The 15,675-nt window shown below is 44.0% G+C and overlaps 1 protein-coding gene across 1 annotated transcript in view; it reads right to left on the bottom strand.

The window, feature by feature from the left end:
- T265_06518 (hypothetical protein) overlaps positions 1 to 15,675 on the bottom strand; it is a gene marked incomplete at both ends in the record, with an annotated part of 32,668 nt that overhangs the window by 13,058 nt on the left and 3,935 nt on the right. The window contains 2 exons of the mRNA XM_009171801.1: positions 261 to 499; positions 7,203 to 7,307. Coding sequence (XP_009170065.1) covers positions 261 to 499; positions 7,203 to 7,307 — 344 coding nt within the window. The remainder of the gene's footprint in view (positions 1 to 260; positions 500 to 7,202; positions 7,308 to 15,675) is intronic.

The following is a 15,675-nucleotide window of genomic DNA, read 5'->3' on the forward strand; positions in this document are numbered from 1 at the left end:
TGTTCTATTCGAACACCACCATTCCGAGTGTCTATGAATATACCGCTTTCAGTATTTTACGTCAAATGAACGCAAATGCTCGTTAGAATGCCGGAGATATTGATTGTAATCCGGGATGGTAATTGAGTAGTATTGTCCCTAGAGACGTGAGGTGACGTTTCTTTCCATTTTCATCCTATTGGCTCATTCGTGTCATAGCCCCTGTTCTGTGAAAATTTATACAATGATGTTTACGTCCACTAGCAAATACCTACACGCACCATTGCTTTAGACCGGTTCGCTTATCGGCCTCTGTGAACTCCGTGGTTAGTTGACCGTAGTTTTGAAAATGAAATATCATCGTCTGTTGTACAGACGAACGGAAGAAGACTGAGTGTGATAACCCGGCTAGTACAGAAGTGAAATTATCTGGATCAACTTGTAATTTTCTTGCAGATGTTTTGTCATCATCAACCGTGGAGACATCATCGGTGTGCGGTCCGTCGGATATCTCCTTCGTCTGTATAGGTTCAGAGAAGTAGTTAACATCTTTTGATATAACAAGCTGACTGAAGAACTGCTTCAGAGAAATTTTAGCAAATTGCCCATGATTTGTGCTGCGTTGTGATTGTGATTTATTGTATCCAATTAGCTCGCTGAATGGCTCCTTTTTGGCAGCTTCTATTTCGTTTCTGATTGGTTAGCTAATTAGCAATGTTGCTTTGGGTTCTATCTTCCTTCAATTAGATTGTTTATCCCTTCTATTTTTAACAGTTTTCATTCCGTGTTTTCATTGGCTGTTTCAAAATCTGTGTTCTAAAAGCTCGGTGATACTTAGGTATGGATGTATTATGGGGTCATGGCAGAAATATTTAACTGCTCCTGTCGAGACCTCTGTAGTTTATGCGATAGTTTCTTCCGGCATTCTGCTTCAGCCCTACCTTAGTAAGGCTAAGGACTGATGCTTACTTCAGGTAAACTTCGCCAAACTTCAGGAAATTTCTACACGAGCCCCGAAAAACTGACAGTCCCTACTTTAGCCCTTCAATATAACCAACTAAGCTTGTCGAAGCTCCGTTCCCTGCTTTCGTTTGGAGTTCCTTTCTACTAAATCTGGTTGTTCGAGAAGCCCATTTTTTCTCTCAAATCATGCTGTCAGGAGCTTCGGCCAATTCGACAGTATTGACTACTTTCTCTGTTTTGCCTGACTTTCTTCATTTTTCTTTGCGTCTGGAGCCCGAACTTGACAAGATGCTTGCAGTCTGCCTCATAAGCACACTTTTGCTTTTTGAGCTTTTATGCAGGAAGGACTTTTTTATTGATAAACGTTTGACAACAGCACACAAGATGGCATATTAGTTTGAGCATTTAACAGGCATGAACGACATATCTGACTACCCAGCAGTTCCGGCCGTTGGTTATAATGCGAACAACTAACAAAATGCTCCAATTTATCCCTGAGACGACCTAAGCGGCTGGTGGAAACTATTCCACAGCACACGAGGGACTGTTTCCTGGATTCCTTTCAGTCTAATTTCACTCTTCAGCATCAAACCCCTCACAGCTGAAGTTAAGTACTCAATGCCGAGTTTCAAAATGCGCTCACCATTTTTTGTGCGATTTATCAGTGAAAATTATCTTCTGGTTTGCAATGAAGTCCCGTCACAGAATCATGCCGAACGACCGCTGCCCTAGTCTAAGCGAGGTCGTAAGTGGTATCCTCAAACCCCTCTGAAGTTAAGTACTCAATGCCGAGTTTCAAAATGCGCTCACCATTTTTTGTGCGATTTATCAGTGAAAATTATCTTCTGGTTTGCAATGAAGTCCCGTCACAGAATCATGCCGAACGACCGCTGCCCTAGTCTAAGCGAGGTCGTAAGTGGTATCCCAGAGAAAGGCCCACTTTTTGCGTTGTCAGGATGTCCGTTTTTTCACTTTTACATCAGACCCATTTATATGCGCAGTGTTTCGTTATATCGTGTTGGTTTAGAGTACGTTTTCCATCTAGGCGTATTTTGTGCACCAACAATATTAAGGTTACAAGGGTGATTAGATGTGACTATCGGTGTACAGAAGAAACTGAATGATGGCTAGCATTACCTTGGCACATGCGTACGCTTTTGGTTCAGCTCTTCAGTGATGCAAAGAGCGCACTTTACCTACACTCTGTTTCCCACTCAGAGTAATTTGGGTCGTCGGTAGGGCACGCTGATGGGTTTATAATTGTCGTCGCACCCTTCTGTCTTATGCCCTCAGGTGTGCACCAGACAGAGAGAGAACGCACGGTTCAATGAAAACCGCATATTATTTTGCCATATATATGCACTCAGACACCAACAAGATAACTTTCTCAGGGAACACAAGCATTTGGTCCATGGTGCTAGGGTGCTGAAACTGTGATTTCTAGATACGCTACGTAACACAAGCTGATCTGCAAAAAAGCACTTTCAAACCCCTACAGGGAAACACTTGTGTCCTGATACGTTAGATTCTAACCTTTAGAGAAGGAAAAGTGTCGTTACGCCTTTATAGATCTTTAAGATCGGTAGATGGCTTTGTAATACCTCCCTGAGCAACTCCGTTGACTACATTCAGCACTCTGTCGCCCAAGATGAGCGAAGGCGCGGGTCTCTGCAATTCTTGGGACTTGAGGCTGCATTTTAAGGAGGGAGCGATTTCCGCAACGTTCAGCCCCAAGCACCAGTTGGCCCGACAAAATCTGCGGCATTACTAATCACAACCATATCACCTGTGAATAAATTCAGGAACTCCATTATTTTGCTCTTCACTGAATTGTTCAAAGAGAAGAAGAAACCTTGCCATATTTCACTCAAGACTAGAAAAGAAAGCGAAAGTAACGTTTCTGAGGTCTCGTGTTCTAGTGTCTTCAGTAACCAGAAATTCTATCAGACATTCCAAAACCTTGGTGACAGTCCCACGGATCTCTTTGGTCAGCGTAGATAAACACTGCTCTGATATCCAGCTAGTCTATCCTAGGGACGCCATATTCTAAAAGTTGGTGAAATGCTAATTCTTGATGTGAATAGTCAGATTCTGCATGCTTCTTGTCGATTCACCTGGGTTGCATAACCAACAGAGGTGAGTAGACAGAACTAGTTCGGCCACAATGATAGTTGACCTGATAACAATGAAATCACGGCACAGGTTTTAGTGTACCATTGTCCAGACCGTTGTCTCTATCCACGAACGAGAGATACTCGCTTCATGCAAGATCTCCCATATGACTCTTTGCCGATAAATCGCAGTCTTCTGCGCTGGGGGCCTTCGTGTTTCATAACCCGTCTTTCATATTTATTTCCTAAATTGAGGGGTTCAATGGGGGAGCCCATGGATCTTGCTCATTAAGGTTAAGGAGGCTTAGTGGTGCACAAAGCCGGTAAAAATGTGAGCGCCCTAGACTGCGTCGGAGACTGAAGATTGACTTACCTTTAACTTGCTTGCTTGTCACCTGTAAAAGTGATAGTTTACGGTTTCTTTTAAAAGCTTCTGTGGTAGTTGCTTGTTATGACCAGTGGGTTTTACGGACTCTGAAAGATAACATCTGATTGGTTCTTAAGGGACAACCTGTCAAATCGTTCCAAATGTTTGATAACGTGGATTGGCAAGCATCTATTAACAGTGTCCGATCGCAGATAAACTTATCTGCAGAAGATAAGCAACAAGCTTTTTCAGAACCTGTTTTTGGAGTTTATCAGGACGAATGACCCTGAAGGACCATTCAGCTTGAATCTCAGTGTATTCATTTCCTGTGGCCCGACAAGACATGGTGAGACCTTGGCACAAGCCAAACCATGGTTCGCAGTCTTGGTCTGGCAGAACCGTGCACGACTAGTCACCGTGTGGTCCATTCGTTCCAGGAACCACCTTGTGAACTTACGATGCAAAGTGGCGAAACGCCGTGCATTGCGTCCAACGTTGGGATTGATGACTAACTGAACACAAACTTAACAACACAACTTAACAAACTTAACACAAACTTAACACAAACTAAAAGATTTCTTGTTTCCTCGTAGGTGATAATTACCTTGAACTAAACAGATCTTCAAACTAGGCTGCGGGTTCCCAATCCGTGTATTCAGGTCTTCAAATGGGATGTTTGTTTCTAACCTACGAGCTTTCTGGAGTAGGCCATTCATACTTTCCTAGAATGACCACATGCACAGTTCATCCGGCTGGTGGGTAAACACACACTACGAAGGGCGCACCCGCTTTCTCGAAGTTTACTACGAGAGCGTGTCCAACGCCTGTGTAGCTCACAGATGATGCTGATGGAGCGAACAATCTGGTGAGCAATTTGAATTTCCTTCAGACAACTCGCACCGCCAACCAATTTTCATAAAAGTGAATCAGGGCCGCTTTACGGTCAATATTCAATAAGGTTTGATATGACGTTTGCTCAGGTTCCATGGAGTGACGAGAAACTTCAGAAGAGAGCCAGGTATGCGCAAAATTACTAGTGAGGATATGAGGGGGTACCGAGCTGGCTGGGTAAGATCAGCTGTGTAGGTGGATTAATTGGACACATCGCAAGGGATGCATTAACGGCATGATCGAGGAAAGTGAAATCGCCAAGTGGCAGCATTGTTTGTGTTCAGGATCTGTTTGCAGAATGTTGTACTACCATGAAGCAGACGTTTTCCTGAAAGTTTCACCCAGAGCCGTTAACTCATTCGTCAAGCGATAGGGCTAGGCAAAAAGTTCGCTATCTACTAAATCCCGCGATTACGGATGCAATTCAAGTGCATGTGGGATGTCCGAGGACCACACAAGATACTCGGTGAGCCCCGCGATTACATGTGCCGATAGTTTCCAGGTAATTGGCGAGCGGTGGTTCTCCGGCTGCGAGTCACAAGTAACCTTATGCGCGTTCGTAATGTCTGTCAAAAACAAATATCTCTGACGGTTCAGTGAACAGTTGTGCGTGAGAATCTTCGGCAGTCACGAAGAGACTCCCTCTCATGAAGAGACTGGACCTTACTGTGGTGTGACGGTTTGTGTACCTCGGCGATCCATTGGGCGCGACACTCGCAGATTATATAGAGGTCTGACGAACACAGTCTCCTGGTCCTCCAGGTTGGGGGTTGGAACATGTGGTGACTTGTTCCGTAGAAATGGTAATGTACTTGCATTTCCAGCCAAACTCAGCCACCGTGTGTTCAGGCTTTTGAGCCAAAGGCTTTGGTTGAGGACCCTAATCGTCCTCCTGTCTAGGTTCGGGCGCCCTGACGGTATCCCGGCCCTCGTACAACCATGACGTTCACAACTAACAATACTCTGATACCATATCGGGCGTAGCGTGGTGCCATCGGACTTACTCGATGCTAACAGCAGAGTGTGTAAACGAAAACAGGCTACTGCTGACTCCTCCCTTCTTCCTCTTTCACATGCTTTTTCTCCTCTCCCCACCTTATTAATAACACTCCTTTTGTAGGCCCAGCACTTAGGACTGCTGGCTTCGTTTGTCTTGCAGCAGTTTTGCAGGCAACATCTGCGCATCCTCCGATGCCGAAATCCTCAGGCATCAATATCCAAGCCTTGTCCGCACTCTGTAACAACCAGGACAACAAGGTGCGTTTGCTCTCACGCTGGCATTGGTGTGTGTGTGTGTGTGTGCTGTTTTTTGTGGCAATAAAGCATCAGTGTTGAATGCACTGATGTTATACTGTCGATCATGTTGCTAATGGTGCAATCTAACTCCGAATAACTGATAAACTCATCAAGAACACCTGCCAGCTTTTCCGTGTTTTACCCAACTAAGACAGGAGTTTGAAAGTTTGGAACTGGCTGGACACTGAAATTTCGTCCATATGCCCAATTTCACTATCCGATCAAATGTATGTTTACCTAACACGCATGTCCAACAGAAGCATCTTCTACACGGGTGAAGCGAGGAGTAAGTCCTTGCAATGACAAACTGGGGGAGAGGCTTCCGTTAAGGAGTATTAAGCTTCGGTTGGAGAAACGACTGGGTTACGTCATCAGAAAGTGAGAATTTGAGAGGATCTCGCATAAAGAGAACAAGGTTGTGATCCCGGAACGCTTCTTAGGATTTTTTTGACTAGTTAGCTGGTCATTCGATGTGACCTTATCACTGCCTTTTTGGGTTTCCGTTTGAACTGTGTGTATTTATATAGGACCACATATTCCTCGTGCCTGTTCACATTTTTCACCAATATTTCTTGTGCTTTCGACCGCTCTGCTTCTTTCACAGACGTCATGCACATTCGGCTTGTGTATTCAAGAAACACATCTACGTCGTTGGTGGACAGTCGGAACTTGGAAGAGACCTTTCCACTACTGAAGTCTATTTGCCTGTACCAGGCCTTTGGACGAATTCTGCCAAACTGAATGTTGCTCGATCATACGCAGGTAAACTACCCACCCAGTAACTGCCTTGGTTGCAATAGGCATCGTATTCTCGAATTTCAAAGGGCTACAGTAATGTTGAATTAGATTTCCTTATTTATTTACCTAACCTCTTACTACCTATCCATCTCAGAGTCTATTGTGTATCTGTGATAACATGTGAGACGTGTTCACTAAGAACGTTTAATTTCAGATTTGGAATGGTGGCAAACCGCACAAATGGTGGAATGCTTCTTGACTAAGACGATGATTTACACAAGAGGGGTTGCTGTCAGTCGTACTTTCTCGGAAATCACGATGCAAACTAAATAATTTTCTTTTAAAAAAGTCAGGATTAAATATCATTCGTGTCCGCCCGATGACTTTTAAACAGAACTTCTGTCGCAAAACGATTATTCTGGTTAAGCTTCGCTGAAGTCGAGGGACGCAGCTGGACCCTTACTGTAACTCTTATTGTGATAAATCAACAAAGTGTGCATACTGTTGATCTTGTGGGGAGAAGAACTCCAGGGTTACTCCATGGGAGTAGGATGTCGGCGCTCGAGTTATTAGGGGTGGTCATATGAGCGACACCAACGAGTCTCATCGCAAGAGCATGAGTATCGTTGCTCACTTGCCCTCCATAGTTTGAATGCATCTAGGATGCACTGCAAGAGTAGACGCTGACACCGGTTTGGTCAGTCGCAAAGTATGAAGCAATTTTCCCATCTTGTGAACGTTCTAGGTGGAATTCAGTGTCCTGCTGATCTGATATTTGAGTAAATTCGTACCACGACTCTGGGATAATTCTCAAACGGTGGAAACGTTTGGTCCACGTTTGTAGGTAATTCACTTACATGGAGATTAGGAGGCAACAGACCCGGAACTGGCCATCGCAGTGCTCTGCTGGTTTCCTCGACCATGTAAAATTGTGGATCACTGTGCTTAACACGAAATTTTCGCTGATGAAGGGAGCTAATAGCTTTGGAAAACTGCCCCACTGATTTCTCAGTATTCCTTAATACTTTTCCGAGACCTTCAAACACTACATTCAACTACCCCTTATAATCCCGTACTTTACCGTTCAGTTAATGGCGTCGTAAGATTCTTGATATGGCGCTACTAACTGCTGGGCCAGTCCGAGCCATAGGGTCACAAAACTGAAGTCTCTTGATGACTGTTCTTCAACCCTTGGGCTATGTAAGGTTACGCGCTTTGCCATGAACGCCAGTTTTCTTGAGGCTGGCAGAGTAATAAAAATCTCATTCAGGGCTAACACACTATCATTATACCCGGCAAATTTTCCCGGTCGCATGATAAACGGAGCAGTTTAACTTTTGGGCCCTAGTTCTCGGCCTGTTTAAGTCCCTTCAGTATACAGCCTCAGGTCTCCCATCGTGATCCAAGTGCCAAATACCTCCCTGCTCGCCCTAATCATTTCGTTCCTAAATGAAAACGTCAAGCTCTCTACAGCAATGGCAACCGCGTAACACTGCCGGTTTCGTGCGTTTTTTCGCTGTTTTCGTCTTCTTGGTCGCCCTTGCACAGGAACTTATGATGTTTTTGGTGACCCCAACACTCATGTTAGGGAACCTACATTCAGATTTCGTCTTGCCCCTCCTACTCTGGCTGCTGCAATAAATACTGTTAAAAATAAACTTTTCTACTATTTCCGCAGTTTACTGTGTGTTGTATATAGATCCGACGATTGCTTGTTTGCACTGCAACAGATTCGAACACTGAAATTGTTTCCAACGCGTGTTAAAATTAATGCCAGAGAGCGTTGTCTTCCTTTCTCAGAACCTTATTGCATACTTTGCATCTGTCAACGTTGAGAAACGTTTGCGAACTTCTAGGTAACGCAAGCGATATTCTTTCTATCCATGACGTATGAATGAGCATCCCAGCATGACCGACAAAGGCGGTTGAATAAACTGGAGAATACAGGTCCTCTGATGTTACAGCGGCGTCATTCTGCACCGCACTTTACACAATACCGTAACTTGGAGCCGTAACCGCAAACAAACCGATTCTTTGGAGTTTTAGCTCATGCTGTCCCTATAATAAAGGCTTATCGGCAGTTGGTTTTGTCCTCTTTGCTCGTCCCCCATTGTTAAATTGAAAAACTTATGGACTAGGTTCGATAGTTTTGGGAATGAGCTGGTTTTATCATCAATTCTCAACGACGGAGATTAATTGGTCGGGAAAATAGACTACGGTGACACACCGCGTCCGTGGAATAATTTGTCCGACCTGCTTTGAGTTTGTAGCGGACTAGGACCTTATCAGCGTGTTCGGACAAATGAGCAAGCAAAGTAACCAATACAAAATCAAAAAATCACAATAAGAAAAGAATGAGTAGTCGAATAAGGATTCACGAATGTGTAGATCCAATATTCCACTACACCGATTCAAATGCAGTAACCGGCTGTGAAAGAAACATTAAATCGTAGAAACTTCCCACGGATGATTCACGCGTGAGTGATATATTCCACGATAGGAAAGTTATTCACGGCTGAAAATGTCACTGGGATTTAATTTGACGTTCAACAGTTCACAAACACAGGGANCTAGTCCCACTGGTTCAGCAGTCAGCAAACAGTTCAACGAAGCTTAAATCCAATCATTCAGCAAGAAGTCAGCAAGTCGCGCCAAAAAATTGTCTATTGGTAACAATAAAACAAACGCCATGATAAAATATGTACGACAGTTACAAAGTGTAGTTTAAGTTTAGGAGACATCGTAAATGTGACAACGGATTACAGACACTACAAGTTCCCCTACAAAATTGCCAGGTGGCGGTGTCCGAAGAAGAGGGCCCATTGAGCGTCGTCAAAGTGGTGATCGGTGAACCCCAACGGCAAGTTTCACGTCAATGTTTCCTCGACGTCGCACTAGTCTAGACACCATGAATCGTTCGGATGGTCTGAATGATCTTTGCCCGGCGCTCAGTGAGCAAGTCGGCGTCCATTGTTAAGTAAACGTAAAGGAAGTTTTCGAACTCATCCGGGAACCAGTGAAGTAGCCCACGCAAAAGTGCACACCGGACTTTGATCATCTGTGCATTCCACTTACGGATACATCTGATATAGATTTTAGTGACTTTATTTGTATCTTCCGTGCTTTCAGGTGAACGGCCAGTAGTTATCGAGGTTATAGAGCCTCCTCTGAAAAGCAGGTACAGGTGGGATACAAACATAACTCTGATGATCCGCCCCCTCACATAAACAAATGTACAGGGTAAATCTAGGCAGGTATCTGCCCCGAATGAAAAGGTCCGCAGGAATAGCTTTTTTATTTTAAACTAAGTCTTAAGCGTGCCGACCTCTGCTCTGCTAAGTGACGCGCAAGCTTCTGCTCCTGTTTTGGTGGGATAAAGCAAGCAAAAAGTTGTGTCCTGGTCGTTCCGTATTGTCCTCATAAAACTCTTTGTGGGGCCTTTTTTCGCACTGACCGGTCGTTTTTGAAAGCAACCAGAACAAGCGAGACAGCCAGGAACCGATAAGACTCCCTTGCGAGCGTAGACGCCATACTTGCGCTTTTTTGGGAACCTCATCGATTTTCCGACCGTACTAGTGCAGGACATGTTACCACGCAATTGGTATAGTTGACGAGATTATGAATAGCATCTTGCATCAAAGTGATTTCTAAGTTACCGTAACGACCCAGTAGAAAGCCCAGAGCTACGTCATCTTTCCGGCCACATGGGAAATCGCTGACGTGGGTTCTTGATATAAAAAAACCCATGTCGTGTAAATGCTAAAAAAGATTATCAATTGTTTTTTGGGGTAGACCTTCCCGAAAAGCCTTAATTGCCTGAGTTTTTTGTTTAGTAAGATTGTCTCTAGAGAAATCTATGAAGCAACGTGTTCCTTCCACTGGATCAAGAATTTCCTGAATGGATTAAGGATCCTTGTGAGCCGTATGATTTAAATAACTCACGCAGAGTTTCATTTACTTTAAGATACGGGTGCCTTAGGATCTTACATGGTGATCGGAGCCATCGGACTATGCACAGTTGATATTCAGTAGGTACTGAACCGCAGGAACAAATAGACGAAGGCAGTGAATGGTGAATTGACAAGTGATCCTATGGATGACTAGTTTAAACACCATGAATTAAGTGAAACCTGCAATCAATAATGGCGTGAATCGTAGGAGCAGGCAAAAGGGCAGCGGGACAGCAGAGCTCTCCGGAAGCGACAGCGAGTAAGTACCATGTGATATACAGACGTACGGATATGGGCACTCAGTCGGTGTGAATAGGCAGCAAAAGACTCAGTCCATTTGATAGGTATTAGTGAGTCGAAACGGAATTGAATCTGTATGGAAAACGGGTGTTGGTTAAGTCTGGCACAAATCAAATGTGCCCACAGTCTTCAGCTGACAGCGCGACAAAGCGGGATGCGCTACGAATCAAAATTGAACTGCGTGCCTTTGCCCGCCCAAAACGAAATACCAACGAGAACTACCAGGTTAGATGCAACACAGGGGCAAAATAAAAATGTGGATTTCCTGGGAAGTCGAGTTTGCGCAGTGGAAGGCGAACTTTTCTACCAATCGAGGGGTTTGAGTTCGATACCCGACGATCGAAAACTATTAGAGTTGACACGAAGTTGCAGGCCAAGATGGACGAATAACAAAATCCCGGCCTAGATGGTAAGCCAGCCCTAAACGGGAACCAAAATCGGTGAATGACCAGCCGGGAGGTAAACGGCTTTTTGGTAAACAAGAGAAAGTTACGCCGCTCATGCTTATCCGAACAAATAAGAACAGATAATGTTTTCGAGAAATACACCCATTTGCAAATCAATTTGGTTTTCACGAGAGACTCAACTGAATTTCTCGTTTATTATGCTCTAGAACTGAATGTGCTGCACATAGGACGTCTCATGTTTCAGTTGGCACGATATTCGAGATATCGCAGTATATTTTCATGAAGCAAACTACTCATAAGTTTGCTGAAAACTCTTCGACAGCCCACGACCGATTTGCAAATGAGTGTATTTCTTGAAAACAGTGCAGTTTGGGTTCAAGTAGAGTGTAAGGTTGATGGAAACTCGGAGACTGCGCCTACCTGATGAGCCCCAAGAAGGGCGAAACCGGTCGTGGGCTGCCGAAGAGCTTTCAGCAACCTTGTGAGCAGTTTCCTTCATGAAATCAAATAATGTTGATCGCTGACAGGAGGAATCACTACCTACCCAGAATTGGTCTCCGAACATATGGCAGGGCAAACCATATTTTTGCGGCATTGCTCTGATCCGGCCGAATATGTTCAAGGTCATGCTGTTCCACTTGTTCACAGTTTCGCCACAGGGAGAAAACTGACGGAACCGGGTGTTAGGAAGAACTTCTGTGGAGAGAATGTTTTTGACCAGCTGAACTTGCCTGTGTGAGCCGATGAGTCTGACTGGCCGGATAAGACGGACGCATTGAAACCAAATGACCATGTGTCACCGTCCATTACACCATTGCTCAATGGTTTGGAGACAGCAATCGGGCAGAACTCCATCACCATCAAACCAAACATTCTTTTTATAGAGCACCCTAACCACTTTGGTGTTTCATCGCATTCATCACACAAGTCCTGTATCGTTCCCCCACTACTGTAACATACCTTCTTGATTTCGTTTGCATAAGTTGAATTTTAGTGGTACGACATAGCACGAACAAAGTATATACGCGATAACATTGTAGAGTATACACAAAATTTCTTGCCGGCGTTTTGTTTACCCAAGATCGGTCGTCACCACTAGCTGGCCATCAACATTCGTAAAACCAGTGTTTAATTAATCACCAATGGTGTGCGCGGTCATTACTGTGCTCTCAAATGGCATGGTGTTTCATCTGCCCATTTTTCGACCCCATTTGTTGTCGTGAAGTCCCTGGTGCGAACTGGTTGGCCCTGACGGTTTTCTTGTTCATACTGGCCGCCTCCCTCTTGCCCGTTTGTCAGCAAAGCCGTATCTGGAGTTTGGCTCCATTTGTATTCACTTTTTCACCTTAAGCCCTATGTTCAATTTCGTAAATCGGCTGTTTTATGGTATTAACTCAAAGTTTTTGTATGGGTAGAATTTATAGCCTACTTATTTATGACCTACTCGCGGAAGAATTTACCAGGTGAGTGCGTACAGTTCAGGTGTAGTTTTGCTATAGTGCCACGCAGCTGAAACCATACAGTGTTAGTTAGATTTAACTCATCTCGTTGTAAAACAAACTTGGCGATGCAGCGAATGCTGACCACTGGGAAAGTAGAGAGAACTCAATGAAAAACAAAAGCCATTACTTTTACCAAAACTTTTCTATCCTTTCTTGTGCGAAAGATGTCGATAGGAAAGCATCACCTTACAGCCTCACCAAGAATGCACATTACGTTTTGTAGGTTCCCTGAATACCTTTATGCCATGTATTAGGGTTGCGGATTTTTGCTGGAAATTGGTGTTCGCAAAGACGACCTCAGAGCACCCAACAGTTTCGAGCATGACAGACCATGTGGATTGTTAAATGGCACCTGTTAATAAATGGATTCCAACTGCACTAAAACCAGTTGGTGAGCAACGCCAAAAGGTTCATAGTAAGCGAATGGAACTGAAAACTTGAAGCAATCGTGCACACAGTAGTGAGGGGCTCTTTAGCTGCACAATACCCTTAGCTGCAAAACATTTGCGATTGGAATAAAACTCTTTACGTGTCGTGCACACAGTAGTGGGGGGCTCTTTAGCTGCACAATACCTTTAGCTGCAAGACATTTGCGTCAAAATGTTGCAAAATGTTGCGTATGTGCTCAAAACAAAAACCATCCTAATCTACTTTCATATTTTCCCAGCTCGCCGAATTTCATTGTCCACTGAAGCAATCATACCTCTGGCGAGAAAATTCTGGTGGAATACTTTCCTAGTATCACCGGGACCTCAGGGTGCCTAGATAGAGCTTAAAAGTTTGAACTGGTAATCTGAGCTCAACTGTCTCTGTTTTATTCCGTCAGGGAGACGACGTAGCTTTCGAAAATTCAATTCCATTGTACAAATACTGTGCACCGTACTGGGGCTAAAAGGACGGATGTAAAATTGAAAGCCATATGCAAGTGTGTGTAACTTTGAAGCGGTTAACACAAATGACCATAATCTGAAAATAAGAAAGTTTTCGGCCCATCCTTGGGTGAGTGATCTGAAATAATCAAAGCAGCGCACTTTGGTGATCAGTTTTAATAATGCGCCACAAAGGGCTAAAAGGCTTTTGGGTTTGTATGTATTAGCATGTTCCTGCGCCGGTATGACGACGTGTTTTGTTTAAATTATCTAACCCGAATAATTATTCCCAGGACTGCGATTCTCAGCAAAGTCTTACACAGATGAACATCAGAAAATGTCCGTTTGGTTAGCTACATGGTATCCCTGAGACGAAGCGCCATCGCATTTACATATTTTCAAACTAAATTATCATCATTACCTCCTTCTTGATTATCTCTGAAGAACGTCCGTTAAATTTTTTTTCCGCTGTGCAAGGTACCGTTGCTCGTGAAGGCCTGCTTTACGTGGTTGGCGGTCAGCGGAATAATAAATGTCTGGAATCTGTGGAGGCCTACAATCCACGTACAAAAATATGGACCGTTTTACCTCGGGCACTGGGTGCAGGTCGCATGGCTGCTGGTGTTGCGGTGATTCGGCCCGTTCGGTAAAATGTGTAAATTGCTACTATCAATAGTTTCACTGCAATCAACTCTAACTCCTCTCTGACCATTTTACTTTTAACTTGAACATTGCCCCCATGCCCTTTCATTTTGGTTCTTCCGTCAGGTCAGAATGTGTATCTACAGGTATACTGAGGGAATAATGTCGTACATTATTTTGAATAACAACTTCCCATGTCTCTATACAATGACGCTTATATTGAGCTGGCGAGTAGGAAAACCAGTTGGTCCGGGTAGCTATAATATTTTAAGCCTTGTAATTCCGTGAATGTAAACCACCTTCCGAAAAGCTTCACTGGAAAGATAGACACGGAAGACAGATAGACGGAAGTCAGTCAGACATTTGACCTTAATAGGTCAAGCTGCGCACTTATGATACAAGCTTACGTACTTCGGCCCATGAGGTAATTAACCTGATCCGGTGATTTTTGAAACCACAGCTGAAACAACTTCTTTTGAATTCCACAAAAACAAGGGCTGCCGCTCGCAATGAAAACTTTGTAAACGCAACAAACTTAAACGGTAGAAGTCCACCGAATAAAACAAAAAAGACAGCACAGTACAGTACAAAATTTACAGATACAGTACATTAAGAAGCCTAAATGGATGGCCAATTGCCTGTCATTTAGGACATCAAACGACTTGTTTGGCCCCAGGAACAATAAAGGTTGTCCGTGTCAAATAGGCTGTGCTGCATCCAAAGAAATCACGAAGCGAATCCCTTACAGCACACTAGAACTACAGGCTTACTGTAAGTTTTCATCTTGTCCGTAGGTCTCCTTAACGTGCGGATTATGGAAACCAACCAGGAGAGTTAGCCGTGCGGTTTGAATCGAAGGAAACTTGGAAACCTCGAGCGCAGAACTGCGATCTCCGATAGGCAAAAGGAGTTGGCTTGCCAAACTTTGCGCGGTTCTGCACTAATATTTGACTGTGCGCCGCTGCTGAGCGCTTCAAAAAAGGCCGGTAGAATCCTTTATCTTGAGGTTGCATTGCAGAAGAACTTATCTGTTCCATCTAACTCGAGGACTGATCGCCTGTATGTTAAACCTGAATGTTATATTGCTGAAACTATTGGGTACTGCTCTGAAATGGGTTTCGATAGCCTTTGGGTCCTCCCAAACCTAATGCTCATTAGCGGCGTCTTCCACGTTGTTCTATTACCACCGCTTTTTGCGAATCCGTGAGTCCATCGACCAGCTGTGTATCTTGCCATTTTTAATTTACAAAATTTCCATTTGGTATTTTCTTCTGTTAAAGCCATTTATACCATTGGTCTAATAACAAAACCTAATCACAAAACCTGGCCTTATTCGGTTTAAATGGATGTATCAACACTCTACAGTTGGTTGCACCTGGCAACAGTCTGAAGCGATCGATTGTGTCGACTGAATTTTGGCTGCCACTGTGTCAGCAAGTGGTTGGATAGGTTAGCAATTTTCGCCATTGCACAGGTGCACACAACTTTTACACCGGATATATCTAACCTGGGAAGGTGGTGTAGAGGACAGCTTCCCAACAGTATGCTCCCGTTTCCAACCCCAAGTGACAGCCAATCCCCATATTTATTCCCCTTGACCAGATGAACTGAAACCTCCTTGTTTTACTGAACTATTTTTATAACTCTTACGGACTTTGGT

This window comes from Opisthorchis viverrini, assembly GCF_000715545.1.
Source record: "Opisthorchis viverrini unplaced genomic scaffold opera_v5_135, whole genome shotgun sequence".
Lineage (NCBI taxonomy): Eukaryota > Metazoa > Platyhelminthes > Trematoda > Opisthorchiida > Opisthorchiidae > Opisthorchis > Opisthorchis viverrini.